We start from the raw sequence: 12,203 nt of genomic DNA, 5'->3' as shown, positions 1-12,203 counted from the left end.
GAACTAGATGGGTTTTTACAACAATTGACAACGGTTTCGTGATCTCCTATTGAGTTCAAATTTCAACATAGTGGGATTGAACCCATGTCCCCAGACCATTACCCAGAGTCAATACCACTATGCCACTATATCCCCTGAGTTTTTAATTGTACCCTTTATTTTATGTTGTCTCTCACTCTTCCTACCAATTTGTATCTCTTCACACTTTCCTGCATGAAATTTCCTCTGCCATATATCCACCCATTCCACCAGCCTATCTATATCCTCTTGAAGTCTATCACTGTTCTCCTTGCAATTCACAATACTTCCAAGTTTTGGCAGATCATAAAGGCATGGCAGGCACTATTATATAATTTCACATCCATAGAATCAAAGAACAACAATTTGTGTTTCACATAGTAAAACATTATAAAGCAAAATTCGACACCGAGCCAGGTTTTTTTTTGTTCTTGTGATTATCACTGGCAAGCATTTATTGTTCAAACTTAATTGCCCTTGAATTGAGTGGCTTGCTAAGCCATTTCAGAAGGCAGTTGAACTGCATTGCTGTGAGTCTAGAGTCACATGTAGGCCAGGCCAGGTAAGGATGGCAGATTTCCTTCTGTAATGGACATTAAAGAACCAGATGGGGTTTTTGTATGACAATCAATGATAATTTCATTGTCACCATTACTGAGACTAGCTTTCAATTCCAGATTTAATTAATTTAAGTTCTACCAGCTGCCATGGAGTGATTTGAATTCACATCCCCAGGGCTTCAGCCTGGGCCTCTGGATTACTAACCCAGTGCCATTCCCACTATGCCATTGCCACCCTGTGGATAAGGATACATAAGGGAAAATGACTTAAAACTTAGGCAAAGAGGTGAGTTTTAAGGAGCGTCTTAAAGAAGCAAGGAAAGAGGGAGAGAGGCAGAGAGGTGCAGGGAGGTCATTTCAGAGATCACGGCCTGAAGGCACAGCCACCAATGCTAGAATGATTAAAATCAGGGATTGTTAAGAGGCCAAAATTAAAGGAGTTCAGATATCTCTGTAGGGCTGCAAGTGGGTTGCAGAGATAGGCTGGGCTGAGGCCATGGAAGAATTTGAAAACAAGGATGAGTATTTTAAAATCAGTGGGCTGCTCAATTAGGAGCTAATGCAGGTCAGCAAGCATGGGTGTGATGGGTGGATGGGACTTGGTGTGAAATAGGACATGGACAGCAGAGTTTTGGATGAGATCAAGTTTAGGGAGGGTGGAAGATGAGATGCCAGTCAGGAGTGCATTAGAGTAATTGAGTCTAGAGGTAATAAAGGCATGGATGAGGATTTCAGCAGCAGATGAACTGAGACAGGGACAGAGCAATGTAACAGAGCTGGAAGTAGGATGTCTTGATGGTGGTGTGGATATATGTCCGGAAGCTCATCTCAACATCAAATATGGCACCAAGGCTGCAAACAGTCTGATTCAGGCAGTTGCCATGGAGAGGGATAGCATTGTTAATGTTGAAATTGTGCTGTAATAGAAAAATGCTTTAAGTTGGTAATTAAGCACATCAGTCCCCAGTTGGGAAAGGATCAGGGAATCATTGCAAAAGTATATAATCCATTTTATTCTGGGTATCTGTGGGGAATTGGGAGAGTCTGTGACTTTACTTTGCTGTCTTGGAAATAAACTTGTTTTAAGGTACAGACTAGCTTCAGGCTCATTCTTCCTCAACGTACAATTATTGGAATTAACAGGTGTCGGTGGCTAGGGGATGAGTTCGTGATGGGGGGTAAAGGCAATGGTTTCAGTCTTCCCAATACTTAGTCGGAGGAATTTTCTGCTCATCCTGCGCTAGGTGTTGGATAAGTGATGTGACAAGTTGGACACAGTGCAGACGTATTGGCCTAAGTTTTCCAGTCCCGCCCATCGCAGGTGGGACGGATAAGTTGGTAGAACAGCAAACAGTCCATTGACCTTGGGTGGGAATTTTCAGTCCCACTGCAGGCAGGACTGAAAAATCCCGCCAATTTTGCTTGAGCCACCTCTTGAAAGAGCTATCAATCCGTCCTGTGCCCTTGCTTTTTGTGTAGCTCTTTCTTTCTCTTGTTTTCAGTTCTGATGAAGAGGACACTACTGAAATGTTGACCCGCCATTTCTTTATCCTTTTGCTGCATTTTGCCTCGGGCACCATTCAGGATTGAATCTCCCCTCTGATTTTCCTACATTGTGACATAAATAAATCCCGAGACATTTAAGGTCCTAATGTTATACCTTACCATGTGGTCGTTGCAGAAATACCATCCCAGGCAACTGCAAGTGGGCAATCCACTCACCTTCCGTGTTTGGCTGCGGTAGAATCGTACCACTGGCTGGAAGCTGTAATGTCTTCATCGGGGATTTTCCTCCCTGACATCCCAAGAGGGTAGCGACACACGGCTGTAGAAGATCACAGGAGGTCAGGAGTTTGACATGGCACATTTCTATCCACAGCTATTTCTCTCTAGGAAGGTTGCATGGTAACTCAAGGGTGGAAATTTTAACCTAACTGACAAGGCCAAATGGAATTCTGGTTTTACATTGCAATCTGCACTGATTTCAGTGAAGGATAAAACTAACACAGGCAGGTTGGGTTAAAAGTGCCCCATACTTCTCCCACTAGGGGTGATGTTCAGAAACTTTGTGAAAACTTCGCCTGCAGAAAGTTTGCTACTGATTCTTCCGTCTGTGCGTTACCTTTAAAAAATTCATAAACGTGGTGCTTATAAACCTCATTTACAAATTTATTAAACAGCACAGTGCAAAATATTAATATGTGTTAATTCCCTGCAACTTTCCTGCGTTTAAAATACATTCCACATGGACAAGGGAATTTTAACCAAACTGAAGCAGATCGATGGAGGGTTAAACTCTTAAAAATCAAATTGTCAACCCAAACCCACTCCAGCCCATCCTCTTCTAGTTTTAACTGAGACAGGAAGATGGGCAGGTAACCAACTTCGAGCCTTATTGTCATTTAGCTTTTTGAATTAAACTTGCTAAAATTGAGACCTTTGGGTGTGGCAGATGGCTGTGTTCACTGATGGTTTTATTTGGGAAATTTAATTCAGAGCAATTGGGCATTTAAAAAAAGAATGAGACGATTTTATTTCTCCCAAGACTAGTGAATGTTTAAAATGTCAGTTCAGAAGTGTGCTGTGGGGCGCTGGGTAAGGTGCCAGTTTGTGCTGGGACAAATATGTCCTCACATAGGAAATGTGTGACCCTTTAATATGATCAGCCATGCTCATATTGAATGGTGGAGCAAGCTCGAAGGGCCAAATGACCTACTCCTGCTTCTATTTTCCTATGTTTCTATGCTTATCTCACAGATAACAGGATCATTCTGTGACTGTGATAGTCGGTTGCTTAGAGTGACAGCAGGCTGCCCTCTAATGATAGCAGTTTTCTCTAGAGCCATAGCTGGCTGTTGTGCAGGGATAACAGGTTCTCTTGTAAACCAATGGTTACACATGAATTGTCAGCGTTCAACATCTTTGCTCCTCTGAATCTGACTGCAAGTTCAGGATTTAGAGAAAGCTTAGATTAAAATGTAGAAATCTTGAATTTGCTTTCTGCTTGCCATAGGCTGTACTGTGGACCCCCTTCCACAGAACCAGCTATCAAAGAAATTTGCTGATTTGGCATAAGATACCCTTTTCCCGCTCTCACATCACAGTTAGAAATTCCATTAAAAATTACATCTTGATCAGTGTAGTGTATTTTTAAACAGTGATCAGAGTGATAACTATTGCTCTAAGAAAATAATTTTATATTTGTGGAATGTTGTTAAATATCTCCATTATGGTTACTTACTAGATTTTTTAAACTAAATTTTGTTAAGTAATTTTTTAAAAGTTTATTCACAATATTTCAGCTTCTACCATGGGTGTATGCCCCGATCTTTATCTCATTCTCTATAAAATTTTTGAAAAAGTGATTTAATTATCAGTGCTTTTCAGTTCCTGCCTGGCTGTCTGTGAGAATTCTTCAATGGAATTGGTTGCTTGGCCCGACTGATGACCGCAACCCACACTGGGAATCCCGATTAGGGAATATTACAACCCATTGCATGGTGAGAAAGGTAAAGTTCTTGTCACAAAGATCACTAGATTGAGTGAGGCTTTCTTCAAGCGCCCTTGCTTTGCTGCTTACTGCAAAATCCAGGCCTTTGTTTTGGGCCACAGGTTTACTCCTTCATTGAACAGACCCACTCTGTAGAAGTTGCGTTTCATAAAAACAAATAACGTCCAAAGGGAATATTAGATAATTGTTTTCTTGCATGCTTTAATTCAATGAAGGGGACTGATCACATTGCAATCACTTCAATCCCATCCCACTCCCTCAGTTATATTATTTTTAATATCTAGGCTTGTTGCAGTGTCATACGTCTGGCTGAAAGCTATTTGAAAGGATCTATACATAGAGCAGAATTTTGCCCGTGGCGGGCGGGGGTGGTCAAGATGCTGGCTGCCACCTGCAGTCGGCACCTGACCATGATTTCATGCCGGTGGGCCAATTAAGGACCGCCTGGTGTGAAACGTGAGCGGCAGCGCTGAGCGCTGCCTGTGCGGGATGGGGGGAGGAGGGCAGTTGGGCCAAGCGTGAACTTTGTGCATGCATGCAAGTGAGCGCTTCATAACCTCCCTGAGGCACAGAGCTGCCTCAGGGAGATGAAAGGTTGTTAAAAAGAAGGGATATAAAGAAAATAAAAAATTAATAAAACATGTCCCCGCTCACGTCACATGCGCTGGGACATGTTATTAATTCAATTGTAAAACTTTTATTTTACTTTATTTGCTCTTGGAAACCTCATCCCGCCCGTGGATGAAGTTTCCAAAAAAATGCAAAGACCACTTGGCCTTTTCGCTTGCCCGACAACCATTGGGTTGGACGGGCAGTGAAAAAATTAGGTTGATTGATTATTTAATGGCCTAAATAGGCCTTTTAATTGTCAGCGGATGCACTGCAGATTCTGGTGCGCACCTGCTGACTGAACTATCGCGTGTCTGCGTGTTGATGTCAGCGCACTCGGCCGAGGTCAACGCACGTCCATTCACGCCCGAGCGGGTTGGACGCCCGCCCGCCCGCCCGCCAAGTGAAAATTTCTGACCATGGTTTTTGATTAACTACAAGTCACTTACATGAGAGCAAAGGAATAATGGGCTAGAACTTGTCTTTGTCAAATAGTGTGAATTGTAGCCAATCGGAATAAAACTGGGGGGAGATTTAAAATGGGTTACCAACCCGTTATCATCTATTTTACACTGTCACCCAAAGTGACAGTCTACCACAGCCTCCTTGCTTTGCTCTCAGCAGTAAAGCTTAATGAATAGGATGAAGATACTCATCCAGGACATTTGGTAATCATTACTGCCTGTTCCCAACTCTGCATAGGCATTTATCTTTAAATACTGCCTTCAGTGCCAGGTCACCATTTGGTGTTCAAAGTTCAATGGATTTCTTGAAAACAGTGTTAGCTGCTGTAGTATTTGTTAAGTGCATTACTTACGTTGCTATTTTTTTTTAAAAGAAAGGACAAATAATAATAAGACAATAATTAATTTAAGGATAAGCTACATGTTGCTGAAAACCCCTATTCATTCTGGTTTGAAGAAATGACAAACTTCAAAGCTCAGTGTATGAAGGCACCTTTCTCAGAGTGGCAAACCCCAGGAGGTTTGTTAATACTGTTTGATAATGTCTCCAAACAAAACAAGTCTGTTTCTTTGAACGTACATTCTTTATGGCAGTAAGATACAGTGATCTACGAAAAAATGTTAAAAGTTCAAGGACATCTCGGCATTCAGTCTCCGCTCGGATGAGGTGGCACAGTGGGGTGGAGGGATTACTGTTTTATGAAGTATTTTGAAAACAGAATCTTTGACATGGTATTGGGCAAAGCAAGCCGAGTTGAATCTGCAGACATTACACAATCACTACGCTTCCAAAGCATTTTGGGTTTATTTTCATTAAGTTGTTAGGCTCATGAGATTCAGTTTGGAGCACATTCCAAATTGTCACCTCCTCTGCCTTTCCCAGCACTCCAGGTATCCAGCAGTATACTGAGTGCCTGCGCCTTAGTGACAGACCCATGGATTGAAAGCATGTATAGGTTACAGTATGATGAAAGAAGACTTTCAGTTTTGAATACGAAGAATGGAAAAGTACTAGCCTCGATTCCACCCTGACTTTACAGCTGTTTGGTACAATCCTAAACCAGCACTGTAGACCTTGGCAGCAATGTGGGAAAAAAAAGCAAGTTGAATGGTCTAATTGTTTCCCCAATATTTACCATTTTACCACTGGCTCCAACACACATACATTATCATTAGACTCAGCTAATGTGCATCATATAATTTGAGCAGAGAGTCAGTTCATGTCAGATATTACAGCCGAACATTGAGAAGAAAATAGAGAATGTAAATAGAAAAATATATTTACGTTCCAGAAAAGGAACTCTTGAATACCTTTTTGTTTAAACAAATGACTTTTTTCAGCTGATACAAAGTTTTTCTGAATAAACATTGATGTTTGGAAGTGCTTAAGGAAATGTTTTATCGGCAAATGAATCAGTTATTTTTCTGCTTATACGTGCACAGAATCTAGCACATCTCACATTTTTTGAGAAATATGATAGTCTCTGAACAGCATAACTAAAAAATGCTGCCAAAAGGTGGGTGTTGCCATCTTCTGCGAAGCTTCACAACCAGCTTGGTACTTGGCTCAAACATGAATGGCTCAAACTACAAAAGAAAGTTGTGGGTTCAAGTCCCACTTATGAGACTTGAGCACAAAACCTGCACACAATCGAGGGAGTGCTGCATAATTGGAAGTGCTGTTTTTTGTTTTGGATAAGTTGTTAAATAGGTGACCTGTCTCCCTTCTTAGGTACAAAAGTAGTGCACAGGGGAATGTCTATGCATACTAGAGCATATGGACTTCCAGAAGGCATTTGATAAAGTGCCTTATAAAAGACTGTTAGCTGAAGCTGAAACTCAAAGAATTGAAAGCAACTTATTGACCTGGTTAGGAATTTGGCTGAGTGGAAAGAGACAAAGAGGCAGGATAATGGGCAGGAGTTGGCAGGATGTGACTACTGGTCTCTCCAAGAATCTGTGTTGGGGCCTCAACTATTCACCATATTACTTAACTACTTAATGATGGGATAGAAAGACACTTATCCAGCTTTGCTGATGCCACTAAAATAGGCAGCATTTTAAGAAGTGTAGATAGAATCATATAATTACAAAGAGATATTGATATATTAAGTAAAAGGGAGAAAATTGTGGCAAATGGGTTTCAACGTAGGAGAGTGGGAGGTCAACCACTTTCGATCTAAAAAGGATGGAACAGAATACTTTCTAAACAGTGAAAGGTTGTATTGTGGAGGTCCAAAGAGACTTGGGTGGAGATGGGGGGTGTGTTCCAGGTATATAAATCATTAAACTGTCATGAACTGGTACAGAAAATAATCTAAAAAGCTAATGGAATGCTGGTCTTTGTATCTCAAGGAATAAAATATAAGAAGGTCAAAGTCATGCTTCAGCTATACAAAGCCCTGGTCAGACAACACCTAGAATACTGTAAGCAACTGTGGGCACCACACCACAGGAAAGATATACTGGTCTTGGAGGAAGTCAGCATAGACTTACCAGAATGATGCCTGACCTTAAAGGAGAGATTACACAAACCATTCTCTGGAATTTAGAAGGTTATGGGGTGATTTTATCAAAGTTTTCCAGGCATTAAGGGGAGCAGATAGCATAAATTGGGAGGACCCATTTTCATTAGTTTGGGAGTAGAGGACTAGGGGGCACAGTCCAAGTATTAGAGCCAAAGCTTTCCGAGTTAAATTAGGAAACACTTCTACACACATTTTGGAATGCTGTTCTGCAAACAGTAGTTTATTTTGGATCAATTAATTTTAAAACTGTGATTGATAGCTTTTTGTTCACCAAAATTAAGAAGGGATCTTGGGAAATGCTAGGTATGCAGAGTTAGTCACAGATCGGCCATGATCTCATTGAATGGCTGAACAGGCTTAAGAGGATAAATGATCAGCTCCTGTTTCTATGTTTCAAGGTGGATGTAACAGATCCCATATGGCATGATATTAAGAAGAACAGGGAAGTTCTTCCAGGTGCTCTGGCCAAAATTTATCCCTGAACTAACATCACTATCAAAAAACGATTGTCTAGCCATTATCACATCGCTGTTTGGAGGATCTTGCTGTGAAAATTGGCTGTCATGTTTCCTACATTCCAACAGTGACTACACTTCAAGAAGAATTTTGTTGGCTGTAAAGCTTTTTGGAATGTTCTGAGGTCGGGAAAGGCATTATATTCAGTTGTTTTCTTTCTTTCTTTCTAATCAAATACACTGCGACAAATAAACTGACAATACATAGAATGCAATTTAAGCAGTCCATGGTTGAAAAACCTGATGAGAAATGCTTACAAAGGTTCCTATGCCGTACCATGGGTATAGGTTTGCATTGTAGCAGATGGAGCTACCATGGCGCATGAAAGGTAAAGTTTAAATGAACCTCCTTATTTTTTGTCATACTTTTGTTAGCATACCTGACTGTTTAGGGAATGCTCATTGTAAGGGTTCTAAGAGAGCCATCAGAGCTCCATCCCCCAAAGAGGGGACCACGGGCTGTAAAGGCGACACCCGTAGCTCAAATGGTACCACTGGAGGGATTTCTCCTCCAATCCAAAGGACTACCAGCTTGGCCCCTCTGAAATAGTTATTTTCTGGGTGCCAAGGGCTCCCATTTTGAAGTTTCCTTGAGGTGTTCTACCTGCCTCAGCAATGCCTACCTTTCCCAGTGTGGCTGCCGAGATTCTAGAGCTACGGGCCCTGTGAATGGGCTGGAAGCATTAGGAGTCTCCCTACCATTCTCTGGTGGAATATCTCCTCCAGGCTGGTACCTGGCAATTGTGGGCTCAGGACTCCTATTTGATCCTGACATCAGGGTCTTGAAGCTCAAAGTAAACCCTGCCCATGTGATCAGAGATGTATTGGAAGACATCTAACAGATGACCTGCTCAGCACCTTTGCATGGAATTTTTTTTAGTATTCGTTCATGGGATGTGGGGATCAGCATTTATTGCCTATCCCTAAATGCCCTCGAGAAGGTGGTGGTGAGTTGCTTTCTTGAACTGCTGCAGTCCCTGTGGTGTAGGTACACCCACGGTGCTGTTAGGGAGGGAGTTCTAGGATTTTGAACCAGCAACAGTGAAGGCACGGCGATATATTTCCAAGTCAGGGTGATGAGCGGCTTGGAGGGAATCTTCTAGGTGGTGGTGTTCCCATCTATCTGCTGCCCTTGTCCTTCTAGATGGAAGTGGCTGTGGGTTTGGAAGGTGCTGTCTGAGGAGTCTAAGGTGAGTTGCTGCAATGCATCTTGTAGACAGTACACACTGCTGCTACTGTGCATCGGTGGTGGAGGGAGTGAAAGCTTGTGAGTGGGGTGCCAATCAAGTGGGCTGCTTTGCCCTGGATGGTGTCGAGCTTATTGAGTGTTGTTGGAGCTGCACTCATCCAGGCAAGTGGGGAGTATTCCATCACACTCCTGACTTGTGCCTTGTAGATGATGGACAGACTTTGGCTGGGGGGAGGGGGGGGGTGGTCAAGAGGTGAGTTACTCACCACAGGACTCCTGGACTCTGACTTGCTCTTGTAGCCACAGTATTTATATGGCTAGTTCGGTTCAGTTTCTGGTCAATGGTAACACTCTTGGTGTTAATAATGGGAGATTCAGCAATGGTCATGCCATTGAATGTCAAGGGGCGATGGTTAGATTCTCTCTTGTTGGGGATGGTCATTGCCTGGCATTTGTGTGGTGCAAATGTTACTTGCCACCTGTCAGCCCAAGCCTGGATATTGTCCAGGTCTTGCTGCATTTAGACATGGACTGCTTCAGTATCTGAGGAGTCGCAATTGGTGCTGAACATTGTGCAATCATCAGTGAACATCCCCACTTCTCTACGATGGGAGGAAGGTCATTGATGAAACAGCTGAAAATGGTTGGGCCTAAGGCACTACCCCTGAGGAACTCCTGCAGTGATATAACTGAGATTACTGACCTCCAACAACCACAACCATCTTCCTTTGAGCTAGGTATAAAGAGAATATCACTTTTCCTAATATTACTGTGGGATGTGTTGGTGGTGGTGGGTGGGTGTGTCTAATTTAATTAAACTGAAAATAGTCAGACTGCAAGGTTTAAATCATCAAAAAGAGATTAGATGTAAAAGCAGGTATTTTGAAATGGAGATCAATGAGCTAATATGAGATCCCGGTAGATACAGTATGAATGGAGTTTGCATTCGGAGATAGGTGAGGAGTGAATTGTTAGCTGTTGAATTTCAAAGAGGCATAACAGGAAGTCTTACAACTGGCAGAAATTGTAAATAAATAAGGCAAAGTTATTAAATTTACTTTTGTCAAAAGTGCAGGCCAAACTTTTCTCCAGCAGGCATTTATGGTTGAAGCTCTTACTTCATCCTTTTAGTCCTTAATTGTGGGTACTGCAATAGGTATGCTTAATTCCTTCCAGCAATCATGAACTGTGGTTGAAGAGCCTGCTTCCAGAAGATGAAGGATGTGGCTGAAACTCCGTTGGGTGTAGTAAGCCTTGAACGAGACAATGAACCCATGGTCCATTGGTTGGATAAATGAGGTCATATTTGCAGGTAAGAACAAAATATCAACATCTGGATGGCTCTCTGTAAGAGAGTGTGGATGCTCAGGTGCATGATCGAGGATTAGTAGGATCTTGAAAGACAGGCTCTTTTCCTTCAGGTAAGTCCTAACCTCTGGCAGAAAACAACTGGTAAACCAGCCTTCAAATTTTACTGCTGTAACCCAGGCATTGCTGTTAGCCTTCCAAAAGACTGGTAGATGAGATTTATTTTTCCCTTTGAAAGCTCGAGTGTTTTCTAACCTATAAACCGGTGTTGGTTTACATTTAAAACCAGCTACATTGGCACATAGCAGAAGTGTCAGCCTGTCCTTTGCTGTTTTAAAACTGTTTTGAAATGTAGGTCCTATTTGGCATCTTCTTCCAGAATAGGCTAGTTTTGTCTGCGTTGAAGACCTGCTCTGCCTGGTAGCGTCTCTCCCCAATGTATTTCTGCAGCACTTTGAAAAACTCTCCTATAGCTGCATGGTCAGCTGATGCGGCCTCCCCCAAAACTTCACATTATGTAGCCCGAAATGCTTTTTAATGCGATCAAACTATCCTGTTTTGGCTGAGAATTCTTTGGAAGTCAAAGGAAAGACACCTTCTGCACCACCTTCATTGTCAACAGTGACACCATCATTACTCTCTTTGCTACTCTTTATGTGCAGGTACAATTCAAGTGCTTTGTCTTGAATGATAGCACCATTAACTGGGGTCCTGCTTTATGCTGGTGCTCTGTCCGCATGTTGAATAACTGTTCCATTTCCTCTAAGTGTGGATCTCTCCTGCTTACAAAAATTAACCTGGCAGTATGGCTACCAGGAACACTAACACTGGCCCTTATTCTTTTCTTCAGACTGTCTAAAATATCTGATTGTGGATTCATTGACAGAGTATTCCCTGGCTAACATGTTAGTACTTGCACCATTTTTCAGTCTATCTAAGATTGTGACTTTTTGTTCAAGTGTTATCACTTTCCTGGGATGGTTTCTGCTTGGCTCTGACTCACTCATATTTTAGTAAAGTGCTGTACTGTACCTGTACTGCAAAATACTGGTCAGCATTTACCATGAATGGCACGCAGTCTGCTGTGACTTGAGACGATATGCATGCAGTGCACATTTTCTAAGTGGGAAAGATAATATGGAATCATTGTTCTTTTAATGGCCTATAAATTGAGTATTTTATTTATTTTGGGACCGACATATGTTTAGGTGAGAAGTTTCAAATGTTTAAATTGCGGATGGATGAAAATTTGGGGCCGCAAACCACAATCAGGTGTACAAGCACTTACACGCAGGTAAACAAATTTGCGATTGAGGGGGTCGTGAATGAAAGGAATGGACTGTATTCCTTTTCTGTAATGTCACAGCAAGGAGTACAGTGACCTCGATTCATCCCTTTAAGATCTTGGATGAACAAGTAGTTCAATATATCACCAGAGTATTTCCGTGAAGTGTCCTCTGTGCTGAAATGGAAGGATTATAAAATTTCCATGTGATCTAAT

The 12,203-nt window shown here is 42.0% G+C and overlaps 1 protein-coding gene across 2 annotated transcripts in view; it reads right to left on the bottom strand.

Moving 5' to 3' along the window:
• ddr2a (discoidin domain receptor tyrosine kinase 2a) overlaps nucleotides 1-12,203 on the bottom strand; it is a 174,823-nt gene that overhangs the window by 59,146 nt on the left and 103,474 nt on the right. For both annotated transcript variants that reach the window (XM_041208395.1, XM_041208396.1), the window contains one exon: nucleotides 2,301-2,403. In XM_041208395.1, coding sequence (XP_041064329.1) covers nucleotides 2,301-2,403 — 103 coding nt within the window. The remainder of the gene's footprint in view (nucleotides 1-2,300; nucleotides 2,404-12,203) is intronic.

The sequence above is a fragment of the Carcharodon carcharias genome, chromosome 16, assembly GCF_017639515.1.
Source record: "Carcharodon carcharias isolate sCarCar2 chromosome 16, sCarCar2.pri, whole genome shotgun sequence".
Taxonomy (NCBI): Eukaryota; Metazoa; Chordata; class Chondrichthyes; order Lamniformes; family Lamnidae; genus Carcharodon; species Carcharodon carcharias.
Note: the sequence above shows the minus strand (reverse complement) of the source record. Positions and strands in the feature narration are given on the sequence as shown.